Source organism: Mesocricetus auratus, unplaced genomic scaffold (genome assembly GCF_017639785.1).
Source record: "Mesocricetus auratus isolate SY011 unplaced genomic scaffold, BCM_Maur_2.0 Super-Scaffold_100691, whole genome shotgun sequence".
NCBI classification, from domain to species: Eukaryota; Metazoa; Chordata; class Mammalia; order Rodentia; family Cricetidae; genus Mesocricetus; species Mesocricetus auratus.
In genome coordinates, this window is record NW_024429267.1 from 27,747,188 (window position 1) to 27,772,840 (window position 25,653).

General features: G+C 40.5%; 1 protein-coding gene across 1 annotated transcript in view; it reads left to right on the plus strand.

The window, feature by feature from the left end:
• The window catches only part of LOC121137606 (transcription factor 12-like), a 246,523-nt gene that overhangs the window by 194,486 nt on the left and 26,384 nt on the right, over positions 1-25,653 (plus strand). The window contains exons 11-13 of the mRNA XM_040740236.1: positions 6,420-6,534; positions 7,109-7,271; positions 9,282-9,514. Coding sequence (XP_040596170.1) covers positions 6,420-6,534; positions 7,109-7,271; positions 9,282-9,514 — 511 coding nt within the window. The remainder of the gene's footprint in view (positions 1-6,419; positions 6,535-7,108; positions 7,272-9,281; positions 9,515-25,653) is intronic.

The window sequence follows — 25,653 nt, forward strand, 5'->3', positions numbered from 1 at the left end:
AAAGTGACTGACAGGATCCGACCACCTCTGGTGAACCAGTGTTTGTCTCTCATCCTTCCAACCTCAACTGTTAGCAGAGTCTGAGTTAAGATCAAAGGATGAAAATGACCACAGGAAGACGTCAGCCTTCCTTGTTCATGTGCTCAGTACCCACCCTTGTTCTCACAGGATGTATATGATTTAGGGGTGGATTTTTGTGTCTGTTTCATTCGGCTTCAAGAGTTAATCTCTTTTGTTGTCCTTCATGACTGTATATTCCAACTGACTGTGACAAGAAAAAAAATGGGATTTTATATTCTAAAACTGCTTTCCCTTTTTATCAGAAAGGTAAAAGCTTTTTCTTTAACATTAGCTAATATTTGTTTATAAAATGACCACAGAAGTAATCAGTTTATTGTAGGATTTAGGAGATAATTTTTCTCAAAGGCTATTTATTCATGTATTTATTTGGGGTTTCTCAAAACAGGGTCTTTGTGTATAGCTCTGGTTGTCCTGGAACTCACTCTGTAGACCAGACTGGCTTCAAATTCACAGAGATCTGCCTGCTTCTGCCTCCCAGTTAAAGGTGTGCACCACCACTGCCAGTCCATCACTCCATTTATAACTTATAAAGTCATTCTATTAGACACAAATATCTTCAGGAACTCACCATAACATTCAAATAATTTATTTGTTCAGTGAGTTTATTCTAAGGACATTACTGTAAATGAGTATCCAGACTATAGATTTAAATGTGATAGATACTGCTTTCTTTCCTAGCATTTGGAAAAGATTTGACTTATGTTCTATATGAAGGGAAAGCTAGAAGGAACAGCTGCTATCTTCAGCTTTGCATATTGTATGATCTGTGTCACACTACTTGACTCTGGTGAGAATAAGGATTGAGTCTAGGGCATGCTTGATGGGAAATCACACTAATGAGCTCCACCCCACCCCTCCAGCTACTCAATCTGATGTTGTAAAATACAGCAGTTTGACATATGGGGGAGGGGGGGTGAACACAGCTGAATTCTCAGATCATTTATTTGCAGAAATACGTTCCTTTATTTAAAAACCTTTATTTAAAAAAAAGAAAAAAAGACAAGATTTATCCACAGGCCTACTTTGTCAGTTCCTTGCTTTGATCATAAACTGACTTACCAGTAAATAAAATGGAAGTTGACACAGTTTCATTTGGGTTTTGTTTTGTTCTTTGTTTTCCTTTTTCTTGGAGCTTTATTTGCTCAATTTACTGCTCCCCATTTATATTTTTTTATTTTTCCATATCTAAATATAAAACATGAGTCTCCCAAGTACATTAGTATGTGAGATTGATATTTCATGTTAAAATGGTGTTTAGAACTACTGAAATATCAGAATTTGGTTTTACTTTTACTTTCATTTGTTTAATCTAAGAATAAACCACTAACAAGAAGAATTTTAACAAAAACTTAAAAAATTCTTTAAACAAAAAAATGAATGGAATTAATCAATTTCATCTGGGAATTAAACAGGTGCTTCAGCAGGATAAGATTACTACTTATCTATTGTATATATTATAACTGTGCCCAACAGGTGACGGTGCACACCTTTAATTCCAGCCCTTGGGAGACAAAGGCAGGCAGATCCTGTGAGTGCAAGGCCAGCCTGGTCTATAGAGTGAGTTACAGGACAGCTAAGGCTACACAGAGAAACCCTGTCAGCAGGGGAGAAAAGAAAATGGAGAAAAACAAAAACCCCTGTGCCCAACAAGGTAGCATCTTGCCACTGCCTGTGTCTTTCACAAAATATCACAGTGATTTCAAGTAGACCATGCCAAGAGAGATTTGAGACTGTGTTTGTTTGTCATGGAAGCTTGATGCCAATCTTTTAAAGGTTGTTGAAATTAGTAAGGTGCAACTGTGGCATTTGTCACCAGACAATGCAAGCCTGAAAATTTGAGTTCAGTTCTCTGAACCCACATAGAAATGAAGGAGGAAAAATTATTTCATAAAGTTGTACTCTGACCTCTACTCATGTAATAGTGACATTTTTAAAAATTCTTAAAAGTTCTAGATTGATGGTATATAATGAAATTCTCTCCATGGATCTCTTATTGTTACAAGACTTACAGAAATTTAATACAGATTTTTTTTTTTTTTTTGGTTTTTCGAGACAGGGTTTCACTGTATTGCTTTGGAGCCTGTCCTGGAACTCGCTCTGTAGACCAGGCTGGCCTCAAACTCACAGAGATCCGCCTGCCACTGCCTCCCGAGTGCTGGGATTAAAGGCATGCACCACCAACGCCCGGCTAATACAGATATTTTAAAATTTATTTTTTGGTATTGCTTGAGGTTTTTGGTGTTGAAATAGAATAATATTTTATTCAGAGTTTTCTTGGCCTTTTGTCACTTTACTAAAATAAATATGAAATCTTTGTATGAGGCAAATTGACTGCACATTCATGTATATATAGGTCAGAAGACAACCTTCGGCGTCATTTATTTAGTTAATAAGTTTTGGTTTTTCAAGACAGGGTTTCTCTGTGTAGCTAGCCCTGACTATCCTGCAACTCACTGCATAGGCTGGCCAGGAACTCAGATTCACCTGCCTCTGCCTCCCAGGTATTGGGATTAAAGGTGTACGCCACAATGTCTGGCTTTCTTAATCACCAACCACCTTTTGTTGGAGACAGGGTCTCTCATTTGGTGTGAAACTTCACCATATAGGCCAGACCAGCTGGCCAGCAAACTCCAGGGATCCTCCTGTCCCTGCCTCCTGTAGGAACCGTATGTCCTACTACAGCCAGCCTCCTATGTGGGTTCTGGGGCTCTAACCTCAGATCCTCAATTTGCAAATCCAAGTGAGCAATCTTCTCATTTCTCCTAATTTTAAATATTCTTATTTTTCCTGTTGGGCAGGAGTTAATTCTATAATGGGTTTCTATACTAAAGAAAATTATGTGTCCAGGTTTCAGCTGAATAAAATAATTATACTTAAAACTACTCCTACTGTTATAGTCCATTTTTCCCATAAATGGAAATTTATAAAGTCTTTGTTTTTATTCACATTTAAATGTTCACATTCAAATTATTTTAAGTAGTTTAGTGTTTTTAAATTTTAATATATTTATTTTTTAAAAAATACACTTAAGGAAATATAAGGATTAAGGAAACAGCAAATGGGTTAAACCAACAAAATGTTTTAGATGCTGTTTAAAAATCATTTAATTAGTCTGTATATTAATAATGGTCAAAGTAAAGACAATAATATTCAGCAAGTAATACAGATGAATACTGATGAATAGAATCAGACGACTTCATACTAAGAAATTTGGAGTCTGTTCTTTAATTCAACCAATTAGATTTAACAATTTTTCTATTATGACTACTAAAGTCATTGACCAGATTAAATGAAAAGGAGTTCCTTGTAGGTTATTCCACAGATTGTGAAGGTTCGGTGTGCAAGACTAAGTCATTTAGTGCATTGGACCTTTTATTCTGAAGTGAGGTTCTTATAAGAATTGAAACTTAGAGCATAGCAGGCCTAGGGGTTTGCCTTCCTTGATACTCCCCCAATAGTAGCAGCCTGTCAGCTGTATGCTAACGAGATGAACAATTAAAATGGTCCTATCTGGCTGGCCCACAGGCTTCCGCACAAAGAACTGTTTATACACCTGTTGTTCATGAAGACAGCCATGTCAGTGTGGAGCCACAGATTAAAGGAAGAATATGGGAGCCAGGGTTGGCAAGGGTTAAGGAGAACTATTAAACTGGAAGTCAAATGCTTCAGAAAATATATGAGGGCCATTTGCAAGAGGAATCAAGTTACAAAGAAAAAGTTTCTGCTGGCTGCATTAACATGGGAAACTCCAGACTTCAAGCTTTCTGCTAGTCTGAGACCATAATTTAAAGGTTTATATTTTTACTACATATGCCAACTGAAAAGTTTTTGGAGGCCAGTATTGTGAGTGCTGTAAGAAAATAACCTTGGACTGTTTCATTGAGGCAAAAATACTTGCTAGCATTTATATCCCCAAATAAGCAAGACAGCATACCTTATTTCCTTTGATGAAGAGCCTTTTGTTGGGAAAAGGGTCGGCACAGTACTTTTTGTTAAAGTGCAGAAATTTTGTTTTGTTTTGTTTTGTTTTCTTGTGCTATTGAAGTAAAGGAAGTAGAATTCGGCAGATGCTTTGCCTCTGAACAACTCAGCTGTTGCAGCTCAGGCTAGGTTTCTCTTGTGTAATACAGAGTGGGTATTTGTGTATTTTGAAGTTTATAAGGCCTTTTCCTTTAGTGTTTGTTGTTGTTGTTGTTTGGTAATTCAGAATATTAAATAAAAACAGAATTAAGTATCTTTTAACCAAAATCTTGTGAAGTTTTAAGTGTACAAACTTACGGAAAGTTCAGCTTCTGCTTTATTGAAGAGAGATTTCCTCTATGGTATTTCACCTTTAAAATAGGTTCACACTTCAATTAGCAGCTGTATGTTGTCTATCCCGTGTCTTTTCATAAAATGGAATTTACTTTGTGTGTGTTTATGGTTTGTGGGGGGCCAGAGGGGTTGAGATACTGGCTGTGTGTGTGTGTGTGTGTGTGTGTGTGTGTGTGTGTGTGTGTGTGTGTGTGTGTAGTTAACATCTGGTGTCTTTCTCCCTAGAGGAAGGGAGGGGAGAGAGAGGAGTGTGTGTGTGTGTGTGTGAGAGAGAGAGAGAAAGAGAGAGAATGTGAAGTTAACATCCAGTGTCTTTCTCCCTAGCTCCCCACCTTATATACTGAGTCAGTGTCTCTCACTTGAACCCAGAGCTTGCCAGTTAGCCTCCTCTGGCTACTCTGGCTAGCCAGCTTGCTCTCAGGAATCTTCAGCCTCGTTCTTCCTTGCAGGAGATTACAAGCTGCTGTCACTCACTCCCAGCCTTTATGTGGGTACTAGGGATCTGAAACCTGTCCTCAGGCTTGTGTGGTCTCAGCACCTAGAATAGGATTTCCAAGTGGCCTTCCTTTCCTCTTTTGTAGGAAGAAGGCACTATAAGCGTTAAGGACAGACAGATTTGACCAGAATGTCTTATGTCAGAGTCCCCTTGACACTACTGCAAGTTTCTCCTTCAGTCTTCTTTCTTCACTGACTGCTAGGTTAAGGTCTTCAGGGTTTTTCTTAGAGTCTTTAATGGAGACAGGGAACTTAAAGTCTGAAATTTTCAAAGGTGGAAAGAGATTAGAAGTCTTCCATCATTCTTATGCTCCCCCTCTGCTTTAAGGTATGGTTCTGATGCATGATGAAATTTACATGGTTTAGGGGAAAAGTACAGACTAGAATATGCAAAGGGAACAGTGACAGTAATTCTCTGTGGTGGCTAATCCTCAGATAATTTTGAAAGCTATAGAATACATTAAAGATGAGAATAAGAATAAAAGACAAATACTTCTTTTAAAAGTGTCGTGAACACCTGAAATGTTCTAATCAGAACCCACTGCCAGATGACACAATTGCCTGAAACTCTTGCTTTGGGTTTTTTATTTCACTCGCAGGAAATCAAAGGGTAAACCCACATGAGGATATTTATACATCTTAGGATAAAATTCACAGTCATAAAAGATAAAAAGGTACACTAATCACTTGAGGTGTTCTCTGTTTGATAACTTGTTAAGACTGAAGGACCTGTTGAAAACAGTTCTCATGTATAATCCAGGCAGTAAACTATTTAATTAAAATCTTAATATTTTAGTTGACAAGTCTGCTACTGTTCTAATAAAAAGCTTTATTTGTAACGTATTTCTCTTAAAATAGTGCAGTATCTAATGGTTGGTGTTAGTGTACGTTACCTTCTCATTTGGGTCACCTATAGCTTGGATTAAGTTTAACGCTTAAGAATAAATATGGAGATTTCATTTAGATTTGCATTACAGGTTAGAAGGAGGAAAAATAAGCTACTGTATATGTGGAAAGATGACAGTTAGATGAATACCATTAGTACCTTCAGTATGGGGATATTTTATTCAGCACGGGAACAGGTATGTAGAGTAGGTTATTGGGTTTGTGGAGATCTCTAGTGCTGTCCCTTTTAGAGTGCCTTATCTGGCTAGAATGTGGCATTCATTGGTAGCACTTTTGGCTTTTACTAACAACACTATGGAATTTAAAAATTTTTAAATTATTTTTTAAGACACATTTGAGTTCAAATACTTTAATACTGTCAAGCATTTTAAAGTATTCACTGGGATTCAGAAAAAGTAACACCCAAAAAGAGTTTTTAAATTCAGATGAATAATACTGTATTCTCTATACAATACTGTATGTATATCACCTTATACAAAGGCAAGTGAAGTGGTGCATGCCTGTAATCCTGGCTGTTTAGAAGACTAAGGCAGGAGAGTCACTTGAATTAAGGAGTTTGGGGTCAGGCTGCCACTTTGTGACTTCTTTTTGATTTTTTTGTTTGTTTGTTGTTTTTACTTTAGGTTGGAACTCATCGAGAAGATTCAGTCAATCTCAATGGCAATCATTCAGTTCTGTCTAGTACTGTTGCTGCCTCAAACACAGACCTGAACCATAAAACACCAGAAAATTACAGAGGTAACTTTTGGCTTTTTTTTTTTTTTTTTTTTAGCAGTACTGTTGAAAGCAGTGTCCTTTGGAGTACTGTCCATTTGAACTGCCACCTGTGGATGCAGAAGGTCACTATCTAGTGTTTATTCAACCATTTTGGTTGCAAACTGCTGTGTAGCGCTCAGTGGGGGGTCTGTGCAGCCGTTCCTGTCCTGTCCCTTGAGTACTTCTTTCTTTCGAGTAAGCCTGCACAGTCCTTACAGTCAGTAAGACATAGGTTTGTTTGTTGAGAGCTGTGAATTACAATAACTGTTTGAGACTCATAGACATAAAATTTTCAAAGAAAAAAACCTGATCCTTGGTACAATATAGAGATTTATGAATAAATACAAATATCTAGGTAAAATTAGGACTGCTGCCTTATTGACTACTGGTTTCTGACAAGTTCTTTCTGGCTCTAAATAATGCACTTTTCTGTACCTCCAGAATGTTTCATGCAACCTAAACCCTAAGTATATTTATCTCTAGGATGCTTTGAACCATCTTGATTGGAACATGTGCAACTAAACTTACAATTTATATTTCTTTCCCTCTTTTTTAGGTGGTTTGCAAAATCAGTCTGGAAATGTTGTTCCAACAGAAATCAAGACTGAAAACAAAGAAAAAGATGAGAACCTTCATGAGCCTCCTTCATCAGATGACATGAAATCAGATGATGAATCTTCCCAAAAAGACATCAAGGTCTCGTCTAGAGGCAGAACAAGGTGTGTGTTAGTGTTCATCCCTTAAATCGCACATGTTTGCCCTAGAGAAAAAAATGTTTTGGGGCCCTGTAGAGTGCCATACATTAGTAATAACCATCCATATTCTCGGTGCTAGGCTGTGATTTTTTTTTAAATCTAAATTTACCTATTTCATCCTCACATCTCTAAAGAGAAGGCATGTGAATGTGTGACTAAAGTTATGATTTCACATCCCTTTGTGTCTTCATATAAAAAGGAAACTGCCTAGCTTGTCTAAGTTGCTCATAGTATAAAAAAGACAGTGAGAGGACAGATTAAACTGTTGTATGTCAGCCAGTAAATATTTGGTCTATGAAAGAACTAAATATATGGCAGAATCTAATGTGGTTTATGCAAACACTAGCCTGTTGCTTATTATGTGGTATTATTGGAAACCCCATGTGCTTTGGTTTCATGTCTTCTGTGCCTAGGTTTGCTTTACATTGGCAGATTTGAGTAGTTGCCACACCATTTGGCTAAAAAAAAAAAAAAAAAAAAAACAGGAAATATTTACCATTTGGCCCTTTTATAGAGAAGGTTTGCTATTCCTGATTTCAGCGGTAATTTGAGAAAAAAATGTAAAAAAGAGAGTTCCAAATAGAGTGATGCTCTCAAAAAGTTTTCCAGAGATTGAAATTGACGTGCTTTCAAACATGAATTTGGACACATTAATACATTATTTTCAAATGATTCTGTGTCTTCCTTCGGTGTTTTTGGTTTTGGTTTTTTGGTTTTACATTAAAATTAGGTGATTGGGGGTCTGGAAAAATGGCTTAGTGGTAAGAGCCCTGACTGCTCTTCCCAGCACCCACACGGCAACTCAGAACTGTCTGTAACTCCAGCTCCAGGGGATCCAATACCTTCATACATGCAGGGAAAACACCAATGCACATAAAATAAATAAATCTTAAAATACAAAATATTACAAAAAAATTAGGAGATTTTGTGTGTGTGCACATGTATATTGTGTTTTTCAGACATTGTAGCCTAGCATGGTCTTGAACTCATGATCCTCTTGCTTCAACCTTCCAAGTTGCTGGAATTACAGACATGATCTGCCAAGCCCAGCATGACTTAATATATATTTTCAGTGCATCTTATTTTATAGTATATGAATCATTTGTCATATATATGTAACATACAAGTATTGATATTTAATATGTTTTACGTATTATAAGCAGAAGGGTCAGCAATGATGGAACTAAAAGAAGCCATAACCCTTTCTTCCATTTACACACCTCATATAGCGCTCCTTTGCTTTTGACATTGTCACAGCTTTCAAAGCCAAAATGTTTCTCTTGAGAAAAATGAGTTTTTGCAGTGCTGTGGTTTTAATATATGACTTACTATGTGACGAATGTAAATGAGAAAGTAAATTCATTTGGAGAATTCTGAGACCAGTTCTAGTCATCTTAACTCATGGTTTTGTTATTCTGAGCAAATTTTAAGAGATAATTTGCATCCTGTCTTCTCTCCATGTTCATTAAGAATCAATAGACTTTCCTCTAAAGGGCCAGATCATCGATACTTCAGTTGATGGACCATGTTGTCCCTGTCACAACTACTCAGTTCTACTGTTGTAGCACCAAATAGCCAGATGGATGGATGGATGGATGGGGGAAAATTGGGAGATTTGAAAATTTTGGGGGGGAGGACCTGGTAACACTGAGACTGCTGTGTGGATCCAGTCTGTATAACAAGATAGTAGAATTATGTTTCTTGTTTATGAATAATTTGCTTTCATGAAAATGCTTTTATTCTAAAATGTGTAATGACAGATGTATTAAAATCATGGTACAGCTTAACTAAATGACTTTCAGGTACAGTGAAGAAAGAAAAGGAATATCCAGTCTCAGCTACAAGTACAGCAGTTGCTCTTGTCTAGTAGGGGTTGTAATTTCCATTTTTACCTTTATGCTTTATACTTTGGCACAGTCAGCAGTCAGCATATCTGTGGAGAAGCTCATAGACACTGTTTCTGCTGTTTTCCAGCAGTACCAATGAAGATGAGGATCTGAATCCGGAACAGAAAATTGAAAGGGAGAAGGAAAGGCAGATGGCTAACAATGCTAGAGAGCGCCTGCGTGTGCGGGATATTAATGAAGCATTCAAGGAGCTTGGCCGAATGTGTCAGCTTCATTTGAAGAGTGAAAAACCTCAGACAAAACTCCTCATTCTTCATCAGGCCGTGGCAGTCATCCTTAGTCTAGAACAGCAAGTCAGAGGTAAGTCAGTCCAGCAGAGACAGACAGGCAAACATTTGTTAACTGCTTTGCTTAGGCATATCTGAATACTGCTGTTGGTGCTATCAGAACCCAGCTCTCCCTGTACTTCCCACAAACGTGTAGAGACTAATCCTATGAAATGGAGCAGAGAACAAACAGCATCAGCCTGCTGTTCAGCTTGGAGTGCATTTGCTCCTGTGAACTCAGGATCTGACTGTCGAATTTATTTGTCTAGATCTGCCCTCCTCTCTGTACCATGTTGTATTCCTTCCTCAGCACTAGGTTTCCTTACATGTTTTACTCTGGATCTACAAATGCTGCTGGTTAGTAGGATGACCATGCATGGCTCCTACCTGTCTTTACCACACTGGGGTCCTTTACACCCATGTCATATCTCTGGGCTGTTTTTCAGGGCTGCTTTATTGATCTCTTTTAGAAATGCCATAAACCTCTAAGGCACACCCATGTGTCACATATGTGTGGTTTGAAAGGGTTCACACTGTTGACTGAGGCAATTATTCTGTTTCCTTTATTCATGAAGTCTGATGGGATCCCCAAAAAGCTTTAAAACCTCATTTTTTAGGTGTATTTGTCATAACACCTCTTCCTTGCTGGGCAGTTATCAGATAGTGGACACTCTGCCCTTGAGGTCCCAGCATCTAGCTTGTGTTTCAGCAGTCACCTATATAGTATTTCAGTGCTAATGTTTCATCTGCAAACTTTTTTGCAAGGAATTAATAAAGGTAGCTCTGGATCCCAAACTTGATACTAGTCTCTTTGCTTGTAACTTCCTCTCCTGCTTTCGTTGGATTATCAAAATGTTTATATTGGGTTTTAAGTAGAGTAGTGTAGGTATGTGCTTGCAAACTACAGCCATGATCCCTCAGCATCACTAAAGATGATAGATAACTCAGGGAATCACTGAAACAAGCCTTCATAAAAACTGTTAGCAGCTAGCTAGAAATTCTTCAACTCTATGTTCCTCCAATATGTTTGATGTGTAGGAATGGTGCATAGTCGCCCTGTTCCTAAAACAAGATATGTGCTCATCTTGTTCAAAACCCTAGAAGTTTATGTAGAGGATAAATGTTCATGAAACCAGATCTTGAAGAATTACAGCCTCCTGTGAAGACCAGGCTGGCCTCGAACTCACAGAACCGCCTGCCTCTGCCTCCCGAGTGCTGGGATTAAAGGCGTGAGCCACCAACGCCCGGCCCGTAAATTATTTTAAAAAGTGTGCCACATGCCTTTGAATCTCAGAGGCAGGTGGATCTCTTGAGTTCCAAAGCCAGCCTATCCTGGAGCTGCAGGACAGCCAGAAGCCTGTTAGAGAGGGACAGGGACTTTAGAAATTTAAGGCTATTGCCCTTTCATCCAAATGGGCAAACAGTTCCGTGCAAGGCAGGGTTGTGAAATGGTGTTTTGAAGTCCTCTCACCTCGTTATGCAGTTCCTTCTGTTGATTTCCTTGCCTTCTAATGGGTCTTCTAACATACTCAGTTAGTTGGACTAAGTTATTGTGCATGAGGAGCCAAAAGATAAACAATTTCTCAATTCCCTATGTTAACAGTGATATAAGATGCAAAGAAAAGCCAGGCAGTCGTGGCACATACCTTTAATCCCAGCACTTGGGAGTCACAGGCAGTCAGATCTCTTAGTTCGAAACCAGCCTGGTCTACAGAGCCACTTCCGGGACAAACTCCAAAGCAATACAGAAAAAAAAAAAAAAAGCTTTTAATCTAACAAGCAGAGACAGGTGGATCTCTGTAAGTTAGAGGTCAACAAAGGCTACACACAAAAACCCTGTATTTAAAAGGATAGAAAAAAAATCAAAATCAGACTTTCAGAAATTAGAAACTTTTGGTTGATTGGTCAGTTTGGAAGAGGACCTCACTATGTAGACCTGACTAGCTTAGCACTCATTCAGACCAAGCTGCTGGCTTTGCCCTTGTGACAATCCTCTTGCCTCTCGAGTGTAGGGATTATAGGCATGAGCCACCATGCACAGCAAGAGATTTTCTATCAAAGGATTGAACAGATTGAGTCAAAACCAATTCAGTGCCATCCTAGAACCTTCATCCAGTGACTGATAGAAGCAGAGGCAAACACCCACAGCTAAACACTGAACTGAACCCATGGAACCCAGTGACAGAGAGAGGAGCGATGAGCAAATTGGCAAAGAATGGGCTGGCAAAACCAGCAGAGACAGCTGATCTGAACAGGGGAGAGCTCTTGGACCCCAGACCGACAGTGGGGAGGCCAGCATGGGACTGATCTAGAACCCCTGATTGTGAGAGTCAGTGAGGAGGCTTGGGCAACCTATGGGGCCCTGGGCAGTAGATCAGTGTTTATCCCTGGCATACAAAACGGACTTCGTGTGCCCATAACAGAAAGAGGGATGCTTTCAGCCTGGACTCTTAGGGGAGTGCCTGGACCCTGCCCTGAGTGAAATGACAGACTCTGGATATCCCTTATGTGGAAGGAAGTGGGGATAGGGTGGGAGGCTGGGTGGATGGTAGGGGGAGGTGTGGAAGGAGGGGAGGGAGAGGGAACTGGGATTGACATGTGAAGCAAGCTATTTAAAATTAAATTTTAAGCCGGGCGTTGGTGGCGCACGCCTTTAATCCCAGCACTCGGGAGGCAGAGGCAGGCGGATCTCTGTGAGTTCGAGGCCAGCCTGGTCTACAGAGCTAGTTCCAGGACAGCCTCCAAAGCCACAGAGAAACCCTGTCTCGAAAAACAAAAACAAAAAAAATTAAATTAAATTTTAAAAAATTCAAGTATAGGGAAGATATAGTTAGGCATAAGGGACACTACATGCATAAAGCATAGTATGATTTAGGATTTCCTCGTGATAAAATTGGGGTTTGTTGGCATGAGTGGGATGAAGAGTGGAATAGATAAGGCGTTCAGCACATTACTACAATGTCTGAACAGTAGAGTCAAAATTGTAAAAAGGGTATATTTCCTATAAAATTTTCAGTAGGAAGACATTGGAGGGAATGTGTGTATGGGTTATGGGTTGGTCGGTGGTAAATTCACATAAATGCAATTGCCCTTTTAAATTAGAAGAGTGTCAGATCTCCTAAAGGTGGGATTAGAGAGTTTTTGGTTTTGGTGTGGTTTTTGGTTTTTTGAGACAGGTTTCTCTGTATTGTTTGAAGGCTGTCCTGGAACTGGACCTGTAGATCAGGCTGGCCACTAACTCACAGAAATCCACCTGCTGGGATTAAAGGTGTGTGCCACCAAAGCCCGGCTTAATTCAAACCTTTTAATTCACACTGGATGGCATTTTTTCACTAAGCAAGAAAAACGGGTCTTCTTAATTTACAGATATTGATTGGGTAATTCTTTTTGTTAATAAAAGGTTAATACACCTTTAATCCCAGCACTTGGGAGGCAGAGGCAGGCAGATCTTTGTGATTTCAAAGATAGAGCTAGTGCTAGTTTCAGAGCAGCTAGGGCTATACAGAGAAAAAAAAAGACTAATACTAGTGATCAGGGGCCTAGAGTTGTTAGCTTGTTAACTGAGAACTTACTAGACTACTAAAGTCTAAAAAACATAATATGAAATGTATTTCCATGTCTCAGACTGGTTTCACTTGTTGAGAGCAGAATTTACATATCTGACTTCAGTAACTTTAGCCAACTGGAATTCAGTTGCCCAAGCCTTGTATCAGGCTTCCAGATAATCTCATAATATAGTAAGTACAAATCTACCATTTGGTGCTTTCTAAAATTAGTTCTCTTGCCAGAAACCTAATCTGCAAGCACTTGGTTTCCCAAAGTGTCCTCTGACTAAGGTCTTAAAAGCTTGCTACTTGCAGTGTATATTTGAGCTTCTGGCTGCTCTCATGGCTGTTTTCTTCAATTGCCCAGTGGGAATTAGAGGGTTACCTGGTTTTTGTTTCTTTTTCTTTTCGGTGGTCTAACTGTGTAGCCCTAATTGGCCTCAAACCTAACTCATGTTTCTAAGTATTGGGATTTTGTAAGCATGGCCACTATTCTGATCTTAGAGGGAATCTTTTTTTTTTTTTTTTTTTTTTTTTGGTTTTTAGAGACAAGGTTTCTCTGTGGCTTTGGAGGCTGTCCTGGAACTCACTCTGTAGACCAGGCTGGCCTCGAACTCACAGAGATCCGCCTGCCTCTGCCTCCCGAGTGCTGGGATTAAAGGCGTGCGCCACCAACGCCCGGCTCTTAGAGGGAATCTTAACTGAGAAAATGCTTCCATACGATTGGCCTCTAGGGCATTTTCTTGATGACATCGAGGGTCCAGCATTCCAGCACTCGGGAGGCTGAGGCAGGCAAATCTCTGTGAGTTCAAGGCCAGACTGATCTACAGAGTGAGTTCCAGAACAGCCTCCAGAGCTACACTGAGAAACCCTGTCTTGAAAAACAAAACAACAACAACAAAAAATTACCCAAGAAACACCATCTCTGATAAATCTACAAGAGCATCATCCTGAATGAGGGAAGGCAGCAAATGTTTCCTCGCCAACCAGGATAAAGCTGAGAGGTAGTGTGTGTTGTAATTGAGGCAGGGCAGTGGTGGCGCACGCCTTTAGTCACAGCTATCAGGAGGCCGAGGCAGGCGGATCTCTGTGAAGTCAGCCTGGTCTACAGAACTAGTGCCAGGACAGGCTCCAAAGCTGCACAGAGAAACCCTGTCTCAAAAAAAAAAAAAAAAGCTGACTAGCAACAAACCAAGCTAAGGCCTGGTATTTATAACTAAGGATAAGACCATGTGTGATTTATTCGGGAGCTGGGTAGTGGGCCCTCAAAAAGCCCAAAGAGCAAAAACAACACACGACATCTTACTATTTGGAGAAACATGATGGCATTAGATCAGTGTATTAAGGGAAATGAGCCAGATAGTTTCTGGCACGTATAGTCCTGCTGCTGAGCTTTTACTTTTTCTTTTCATTTTATGCTGAACAAAACCAGCACTTATTACATGGTAGACACATGCTTTGCCATAGAGTTAAATGTCAAGTTCCTGTGTCTCATTTACATGGGGAACCTAAAAAGCTTACTTCATGGAAATTGGGAGTATAGTAATAGTTACTGTATGAATGGGGGCTCAGTAAAGAAACTGCTGAAATGACCACTCCATTAAGAGAAAGGATTATTTTTTTAGGTTTTTCGAGGCAAGCTTTCTCTGTGGCTTTGGAGGCTGTCCTGGAACTATCTCTTGTAGACCAGGCTGGTCTCTAACTCAGAGATCCACCTGCCTCTGCCTCAGGAGTTCGAGTGCAGGGATTAAAGGTGTGTGCCACCATAGCCGGGCGTTGGTGGCGCACGCCTTTAATCCCAGCACTCGGGAGGCAGAGGCAGGCAGATCTCTGTGAGTTCGAGGCCAGGCTGGACGGACTGTCTCATAAAACCAAAAAAAAAAAAAAAAAAAAAAGGTGTGTGCCACCAACACCCGGCTTGAATGGATTATATTGTAGAAAATTATTGTATTCATTATAAGAAAGAGAAATTACCCAGAATCATTTGAAAGAGTCCAGAGTATGGAGAAAAAGAAGTAAACTGGGGACATGACCAGGACTAGGAAATCAAGAGAGAGAAACAGAGACAGCAGGACATGGGGGTACATTTATATACAGAAAAAATGGGTACCTGGGAGGAGAGAAGTCTGGGGAGGTGAGAAGGACCAGGATGCTGGTGTAGGGGCCTTGAAATGTGTGGCACGTACTTGTGGATAGGAACTGTAGGAGCCTAAAGGCCAACATGGGACTTTATATGCCACCATAGGTTCATGTCAATGAAGAGCCATACTCCCTCCTGCCAGAGGTAAGAGAAATCACTCCATTATAGTGACCTATTTCACAAGTTCCTGTATAATTCTGACCTTTATCTAACTGCCAGAAGTCCTTCTTATAGTCCAGCTTGAGCTTCTTTTCAGATATCTGGACTACCTGAGACCTGACAGTAACTCAAACCCAGAAAGGATGACGAAAGGGAGAAACAGTGACAGGATGGTTAAGTGGTGCAGTGAGTAGGAGGAGTAACTTCTTATACAGCACAGTGGGGTAACCACAGTTGACAACAATTAACCAACTGTTTCAGAATAGACATAGATTTTGAATGTTTCCAGCAAAAAGAAATTATTTTCTGAGGTGACAGAAAATCACCCTGATTGTCTTAGTTACAGTTTCTATTGCTATGATAAACACCACGATCAAGAGCAACTCAGCAACTCAGGGAGGAGAGGGTTTATTTCCTCTTCCAGTTCCGAAGCATAGTCTATCATCCAAGGTAATGGCTTTTCTGACCCCCATAATAGGTTTCTCTGCCTATGAAGTAAGACAGATTAAGCTGAATTGAGAAATTATAACAACAGGTTTATTTGAGCAAAGCAACTCCTGGGTGAGTTCTCTAGTCCCAGAGATTGAGGCTAGAAAAGCCACACCCTGAACTAAAGCAGGGAGACTTTACAGGTTATAGGCATGGAATGATGGCATGTCTGCCACAGGCTGGGTTTGTGCCCAGGTACTGTCAAACACTAAATGGTTGGGCAGAGATTTGGTCTACTGGCAGCAATAGGGGAGGAAGCTGCCATAGTCACTATGAAATTTTAAAATAAATGCAAAAACATTTCTCACAGAACTGGCAAGGTGGTTTAGCGGGAAAAAGACACTCCTCGTCAAGCCTAACAACCTTAGTTCCATTCCCAAGACACAGAAGGAAAGAACCTAATCCCGCAAGTTGTCTATTGATCTCCACACAGGTGCCCTGGTACATATCTGTATATACATACACACACACACACACACACACACACACACACACACACACACACACACACACACACACAGACACATTGTAATTTTTTTAATGTTTTTGTTTTTCAAGACAGGGTTTCTCTGTGTTGCATTGGAGGCTGTCCTGGAACTAGCTCTTGTAGACCAGGCTGGCCTCGAGTCACAGAGCTCCTCCTGCCTCTGCCTCCGGAGTGCTGGGATTAAAGGCTTGCACCACCACCACCCAGCCCCAATGTAACACTTTGTGTGTGTTCTTGACCTAAGATTTTGTGCTTGGCTGACAGATTAAGTTAGTGAAGAAATGTGATGGCTTCCAGCATTCTGGCTTTCACATGGCTATCATTGGCTCCTTTAGCTCCTAATTGCACAGGGTCACCTAGGGAAGCATTTCTCCATTTTTAGTCATCTAGTCACTCAATGCACTGCAGCTGTTGTCCAAGGGTGGCTGGCTACTGCTCTGTCAGCTGACCTTGGCATGGCAGGCACTGCAAGCACACATGATATAAAATTATGGGGTCGCCCAGACTTGGTGGCACTCATGTGTGATACCTTCACTAGGGGTATGGAGGCAGAAGAATGAAGAACTGAAAAAGGCAGCTACACAGCAACATTGAGGCTAACATTGGCTCCATGAGCCTTGGTCCTCCTCAAAATGAATGAATGAATGAATGAATGAATGAATGAATGAAAGAAAGAAAGTTATAAGGGCATCTGCTTAGATTTCATAGGAGGGACTGAGAAGCCAGATGATGCATTGCATGCTGAGGATCCCGGTAGGCTTTCCTTGGAAGGATGGTGTGTGGAGCTCTAAAGCTAAAGCTAAAGTTACAGTAGAGACCTGTGAAGTTAGAGATGCCAAGAACGTGGAATGTCTGCCTAGGAAGTTTGCAGGCACCAAGCAAAACCAGCCCAAGAGTGACCTAAAAGCATTAAGACCATAGAGGTGGCAGGCACTTCCTGAACCCTTGGAATGTATGTCATACCACATGCACTAGGTGCTGTGTGATAGGGGATGCCCTTCTGTGTATATGTTGTCCTATTTGTTGATAAATAAAGCACTACTGGCCAACAGTGCTTTATGGAGTCAAAGGTCAGCCTTGTCTACAGAGTGAGTTCCAGGACAGCCCAGCCAATTTTTCCTCTTCTAAGTCATTTTTTTTCTAGCTATTTTATCACAGTGGCAGGAAAGCTACATATAATGTTCTAATTTAGTTTAAAATATGATCCCAGTAAACCAGTTTATTCATACCAAAAGTGTAAATGAAAGGACTTTGCAGGGCCGGGTGTTGGTGGCACACGCCTTTAGTCCCAGCACTCAGGAGGCAGAGGCAGGCAGATCTCTATGAGTTCGAGGCCAGCCTGGTCTACAGAGCGAGCTCTAGGACAGCTTCCAAAACAATACAGCGAAACCCTGTCTCGAAAAAAAGAAAGAAAGAAAGAAGGGACTTTGCAACGCTAAGTATGCTGATGGATAACCAGATAGACGAGAATGTTTCTTTTTATTGATTTATTTCAGGAAATAAAGTATACTGACATAATCATAATATCGACACTTTTCTCCTCCTCCTCTTTCATGTATATGGGTGGGTTTTTGCTTGCATGTATGCCTGTGCACCCCATGTATGTATGTCTGGTGCCCACAGAGGCAGGAAGTGTCAGATCACCTGGGATCAGAGTTACAAACAAACAGTTGTGAGCCACCAGGTTCCTGGTGGTGAAACTGAATTCTGGCCCTCTAAAAGAACAGTCAGTGCTTTCGACTGAGTCATCTCTTTAGCCCCAATATCACTACTTTATGTTTTTTTTTTCTAATTTGTTTTTACATTCCAATCCCAGTTCCCCCTCCCTCCTCTCCTCCTGCTCTCCCCTATTTCCCCAACCCCCATCCCATCCACTTCTCAGAGAGGGTAAGGCCTCCCCTAGGATGTCAACTACGTCTGTCCCATCACCTTGTTGAGGCAGGAACAAGTGCCCTCTCCATTTCTAGGCTGAGCAAGTTATCTCTCCATAGAGAATAGGCTCCACAAAGTCAGTTTATGCATTATAGTTAGACCTTGGCACCACTGCCAGTAGCTAAATATACTGCCCAAGCCATACCATTGTCACCTGTATTCAGGGGTCCTAGTTCCTACGCAGGTTTCCTAGTAGATAGTGTGGAGTCAGTGATCTCTTACTAGCTCTGGTCAGCTGAATCTGTGGGTTTCCCCATCCTTTGTTCATATTATCGCTCTTCCCTCTCTTTGATTGTATTCTGGGAGGTTAGCCCAATGGTTAGTTATAGATCGTCAAGTCAGCTTCCATCTGTTTCTGGCAGAGGGATCTAGCTTCTCTGGGGTTGCAGGCTGGCTATACTTTGCTTTATGTCTAGTATTAATTTATGGGTGAGTACATATTATATTTGTCTTTCTGGATATGATTTACCTCAGGGTCGGCTTTTTCTAGTTCTGTCCATTCGCTTGCCAATTTAAAGATGCTATTGTTTTTGTTTGTTTGTTTGTCTGTTTGTTTTTAACCACTGAGTAGTACTCCATTGTTTAAATGTACCACAATTTCTTTATACATTCTTCAGTTGAGGGGCATCTAGGTTGTTTCCAAGTTCTGACTCTTATGAATAATGCTGCTACAAACATAGTTGAGCAAATGTCCTTGTGGTATGAGTGTGCCTTCTTTGGGTATATGCACAAAAATGGTATTGTAGGGTCTTTGAGGTAGACTGATTCTTACTTTTCTGAGACATCGCTATACTGATTTCCACAGCAACTGTATAAGCATGCAATCCCACCATCAATGCAAGAGTGTTCCCCTTCCTCCACATCGTCTCCAGCATAAGCTGTCATCAGTGTTTTTTATTTTACCCATTCTAACAGGTATAAGATGGAATCGCAGAGTGGTTTTGATTGGCATTTCCCTGATGACTGAGGATGCTGAGCATTTCCTTCAGAGTTTTTCCACCATCTGATTTTCTTCTGTTGAGAATTCTCTGTTTAGGTCTGTACCCCACTTTTTCTTTTGTTTTGTCTTTTTGTTTGTTTGCTTTTTTTGTTTGTTTGTTTTGTTTTGTTTTGTTTTTAGAGACAGGTTTCTCTGTGGCTTTGGAGGCTGTCCTGGAACTAGCTCTTGTAGACCAGGCTGGTCTCGAACTCACAAATATCCACCTGACTCTGCCTCCCGAGTTCTGGGACTAAAGGCGTGCACCACCACCTCCCAGCATTGTTTTTTTTTTTCAAGACAGGGTTTCTCTGTGGCTTTGGAGCCTGTCCTGGAAGTCACTCTGTACACCAGGCTGGTCTCGAGTCACATAGATCTGCCTGCCTCTGCCTCCCGAGTGCTGGGATTAAAGGCATGCGCCACCACAGACCAGCTGTATCCCATTTTTTAATTGGATTATTTGGTAGTTTGTTGTCTAGTTTCTTGAGTTCTTTGTGTATTTTGGAGACCAACCCTCTGTCAAATGTGGGGTTAGTGAAGATCTGTTCCCATTCTGTGGACTGCCATTTTGTCTTGTTAACCATATCCTTTGCTTTACAGAAGCTTCTCAGTTTCAGGAGGTCCCGTTTATTAATTGTTGCTCTCAGTGCCTGTGCTATTGGTGTTATATTTAGGAAGTGATTTCCTGTACCAAAGCATTCAAGGGTGCTTCCTACCTCTCTGTCTCTCTCTCTCTCTAAGATTTACTTATTTAATATGCATACAGCCTTTTGCCTTCTTGTATCCCTGCACACCAGAAGAGGGCACCAGATCTCATTACAGATGGTTGTAAACCACCATGTGGTTGCTGGGAATTGAACTCAGGACCTCGAAGAACAGCCAGTGCTCTTAACCTCTGAGCCATCTCTCCAGCCACCCACTTCTCTTTTATGGGGTTCAGTGTAGATGGATCTATGTTGAGGTCTTTGATCCATTTGGATTTGAGTTTTGTGTGTGGCGACAGAAATGGATCTATTTGCATTCTTCCACATGTTGACATCCAGTTATGCCAGCACCATTTGTTGAAGATGCTTCCTTTTTTTCCATTGCTTCTTTGTCAAAAATCAGGTGTTCATAGGTGTGTGGGTTAATATCGAGGTCTTCGATTTGATTTCGTTGATCCACCTACCCGTTTTTGTGCCAATACCAAGATGTTTTCATTACTATAACTCTATAATAGAAGTCAGGGGTGGTGATACCGTCAGATGTTCCTTTATTGTGCAGGGCTATTTTGGTTAACCTGGGTTTTTTGTTTTTCCTAATGAAATTTTGTATTGTTCTTTCAAAATTTGTGAATTGTGCTGGGATTTTGATGAATAATGCATTGAATCTGTAGATTGCTTTTGGTAGGATTGCCATATTTACTGTGTTAATCCTACCTATCCATGAGATTTTCCCATTTTCATCTGATATCCTCTTGAATTTCATTCTTCAAAGACTTGTCATACAGGTCTTTCCTTGTTAGAGTTACTCCAAGATATTTTATGGTTTTTTGTGGCTATTATGAAGGGTGATGTTTCTCTGATTTCTTTCTCAGCCCATTTATCATATGTATATAGGAGGGGTACTGACTTTTTAAAATTAATATTGTATCCCTACTACATTACTGAAGGTATTTATCAGCTGTAGGAGTTCCTTGGTAGAATTTTTGGGGTCACTTATGATCATATCTATCATTGACAAATAGTGAAAGTTTTACTTCTTCCTTTCCAAATTGTATTCCCTTGATCTACTTTTGTTGTCTTATTGCTCTTGTTAGGACTTAAAGTACTATACTGAATAGATATGGAGAGAGTGGACAGCTTTGTCTTGTTCCTGGCTTTTGTGAAATTGTTTTGAGTTACTCTCCATTTAGTTTGATTTTGGCTGTTGGTTTGCTATATATTGCCTTTATTATGTTTAAGAATGTTCTTTGTATCCTTGTTCTGCCCAAGACCTTTACCATGAAGGGATGTTGGATTTTATGGATGTGGTTTGTTTTTTGTTTGTTGAGACAGGAGTTTCTTTGCATAGCCTTGGTTGTCCCAGAACTAGCTCTGTATAACAGGATGGCTTGAGCTCACAGAGATCCACCTGCCTCTGCCTCTGCCTCCCAAATGCTGGGATTGAAGGTATGTGTCACTGCTGCCCAGCTTAATATCACCACTTTTCGAGGTCTAATAAATTAATATATGCAGGCACTGATCCTGTTGACATCAAACAAGAGAAGCAAACAGATAGTATATGTTCCTGTCAACAATGTAACGTTGCCTATGAAGAACTCTTGCCTGAAAAGAGCAAAGATTAAATAAGGGTCTGGCGGTGGTGGTGCACACTTTTAATCCCAGCACTCAGGAGGCAGAAGCAGGCAAATCTCTTTGAGTTCGGGACCGGTCTGGTCTACAAGAGCTAGTTCCAGGACAGCCTCCAAAGCCACAGAGAAACCCTGCCTTGAGAAATAAAAAAAAATAAAGAAAGAAAGAAAGAAAAAGATTGAATATGAATTTAATAATATAGCATCTGGATATATCTGGATATAGGTGCTAATTTAGAGACACAAAAGCCTATAATAAAAAAATACAAACATGGCAAGTAAATGTTTTATCTAGCATACATACCACAAGTTAGAAAAAATACCCTACCAACCAGGTGGTAGTAGCCCATGCCTTTCATCCTAGCATTCAAGAAGTAGAGGCAGCCAGATCTCTTTGAGACGGAGGCCAGCCTGGTCTACATAGTGAGTTCCAGGACAGCCAGGGCTATACAGAGAAACCCTATCTTGAAAAACCAAAATATAACAAAATCTACCCTACCAAATAAGAGATGAATGACGAACTTATAAACTTAAAGACTAGGTAGATATAGCAACATTCCCAATGTTTGTATTTGGGTCTGATTCTATATTGTAGGAAATTAGGACATTTATGAGATATGTGAACATTGATTTTGTATTTTATGTAATTAGGAGATCACTGGGGCTTTTTTGTGTTTTGTGTGTGTGTGGGACAGACAGATAGACAAAGTGACTGAATGACTGACTCTCACTCACTATGAAGTCCTGGCTGTCCTAGCGCCTGTTATATAGAAAAGTCTGACCTTGGACTCACAGATATCTACCTGCCACTGCCTCCTGTATCCTGGGATTAGAGATGTATGCCATCATTGGAGCTTTGTTTGGTATGTTAATGGTGTTGTTTCTCATTTGTTGTTGTTAGACATACATACTGAATTCTTTATTGATGAAATTGTTTGATGTTTATGGTTTGCTACAGAATAATACAAAAATATTGAGTAAGTGCTTGAGTAAGTATAAGTAAAACAAAATTAGTCTTAAACTGGTAAGTGTTGAGGCTGGATAATGGGTTCATGGGAATTACTTTTTTTTTTTTTTCTGAGACAGGGTTTCTCTGTGTTTTAGCCCTGGCTGTCCTAGAACTCCCTTGTAGATCACATTGAAAGCCACCTGCCTCTGTCTCCCAAGTGCTGGGATTAAAGGTATGTGCCACCACCACCTGGCTTTTTAGTTTTAAAATGAAAATCAACTTGAAAATTTTTATGAGTTTTTTTATTATTATTAAATAGACAGTGTTCTGCCTGCATGCCAGAAGAGGGCACCAGATGGTTTGTGAGCCACCATGTGGTTGCTGAGAATTAAACTCAGGACCTCTGGAAGAAAAGCCAGTGCTCTTAACCTCTGAGCCATCTCCCTAGCGCCCCCCCCTTTTAAGATTTATTTATTTGTTATGTATACAGTGTTCTGTCTGCATGTATGCCTGCAGACCAGAAGAGGGCACCAGATCTCATGACAGATGGTTATGAGCCACCATGTGGTTGCTGGGAATTGGAACTCTAGACCTCTGGAAGAAAAGCCAGTGCTCTTAACCTCTGAGCCATCTCTCCAGCCCCCTTGAAATTTTTTAATATTTATTTTTGGTGGTGTTGAGGAGACATGAATGTGCCATAGTTCTCTCACAGAAGTCAGAAGACAACTTGCAATAGTTGAGTCCCTTCTTCCAACATGTAGGTCCCAGGGATCCAACTTAGGTCGTTGGATTTATCCTCAAGCACCCTAAGCCATCTTGCCACCCCAAAATCAACTTTTTAAACAAAGTTAAACATTTTACAAAGTTCTATTGAGCCAGTGAGGTGGTCAGTAGATAAATGGACTTGCTGCCAAGTCTGATGGCCTGAATTCAGTTTTCAGCTCCCATGTGTTGAGTCCCAGGACAGCCAGGGCTGCACAGAAAAACACTGTCTTGAAAAAATAAGACCAAACCAAAACCAAACAACACACACACATACAAAAAAAAACACAACTGAGAAGATTCGTTGTTAGTCGGTTGTTAGTGGCACACGCCTTTAATCCCAGCACTCGGGAGGCAAAGGCAGGAAGATCTCTGTGAGTTCAAGGCCAGCATGGTCTACAGAGCAAGATCCAGGACAGCCTCCAAAACAATAGAGAAACCCTGTCTTGAAAAACCAAAGGAAAAAAAAAAGATTCTTTGTTTCTTGAGCGTTTCATTTTACTGTATTCAGAATACGAGGGTGACAGTACAATTTCCCTGCTGTCACCTGTGTTTGTTCTCATTTGAGTACTTTTGGTGACTCATTTCATGACATATAGCTCAGAGCAGAGGCACTAGATTCTTGTCCATGCTGTGTTAGTTACTTCTCTTTTTATGACAAAATATCTGACAAAAAGCAATGTAAGAAAGGGAAGGCTTTCTTTGACACACAGTTCCAGACAACAGTGTCTCATGATGGGAAAGTCATGGTGACCGGAACTTGAAGACGCTTTTTAGCTTGTGTCTGCAGTCAGGAAAAGACTTCAGAGAATGTTCGTGGTAGACTAAATATCTCCATTATGTCATCTGGGATCCCTACCCCTGTGATGGTAAATATTACACACATTTATTTATTTATTTGGTTTGGTTTTTCGAGACAGGGTTTCTCTGTGTAGCTTTGGAGCCTGTCCTGGAACTTGCTTTGTACACCAGGCTGGCCTTGAACTCACAGAGATGTGCCTGCCTCTGCCTCCTGAGTGCTGGGATTAAAGGTGTGCACCACCACTGCCTGGCTCAGCTTCTTATTCTGCATTCCATGACCCATATGAAGGGAATTTACAAAGTGACGACATTACTCCTGGGGAGAGGTGAGCAAATGTCTATTCACCCTAGATCAGATACTGAAGACAGATTAAGGATACCACTGAAGCTCAAACCTGATGAAGCAATGAATTTATTTGATTTATTTGCAGGGGCAGGAATTACTCAGGTAACTGAATCACCAAAATATCGCCCCAGCATGGGTGACAGCTCATGCAAGCTGGAAACCTGGAGTTTACTTACTGCACAACTTGCAGAAGGCTCAACATGTCTGAACGTGTCTCTTCCGGGCAGCTCAGTTGGTCTGAGCCTCTTCTGGGCAGTTCAGCTGGTCTGGGGATATCATTCAGCAGTCTTTACTTATATATGCTAGTGAAGGGAGATAGGGTATCAGGTCAGTTTCAGGGACTTTTTGAAGCCTTTGCTGCTTTTTTTGTTTTGTTTTTTTGAGACAGGGTTTCTCTGTGTAGCCTTGGCTGTCCTGGAACTCACTCTGTAGACCAGGTTGGCTTCAGAACTCATAGAGATCCACCTGCCTCTGCCTCCAGAGTGCTGAGATTAAAGAAGTGTGCCACCACCGCCCAGCTTCCTGAAGCCTTTACAATATAGAATGTTTCACCTCAAAAATATCTCATGTCTTAAATAGCTTCCCTCCAAGATAGGTTTTGTCTCAGATTGCTACATGACAATGTGATTGGTTTTTGTTTTTTTTTTAGTTCTGTAAGCAATCTGATACCAGCTCCATCAGCTTTACCTTGTCACACAGATAGATAACTATGGAAACCTCTCTTCTCATTATAATTGTTGTATCTTTGAAAGATGAATTTGTCTTTTTTGTGTTTAAATTTACCATTAAATTAGCAGATTATTAAAATTTACAATTAATAGTGTACTTGGTAGATAGGAGAAATGTATCTCAGTAGAAATTATGCATAGTGTCTCAATTCCTTAGTTGAGGAAAATCATTTTTTTTCAAGACAGGGTTTCTCTGTGTCACCCTGGATGTCATGGACCTCACTCTGTAGACCAGGTTGGCCTCAAAGTCACAGAGATTCAACTACCTTTACCTTGAGAGTGCTGGGATTAAAAGGTGTGCACCACCACTGCCCAGGAAAGTCATTTTGACTAGCAGATTGAATGAGGGGGCAGCAATACATTACACTAGACAGTTAATATTCTAAATTTCTTCTTATGTTTTCCTTATCTCTTTTTTTTTTTTTGAGACAGAGTTTCTCTTTATTGTTTTGGAACCTGTCCTGGAACTCACTCTGTAGACCAGGCTGGCATTGAGCTCACAGAGATCCACCTACCTCTGCCTCCCA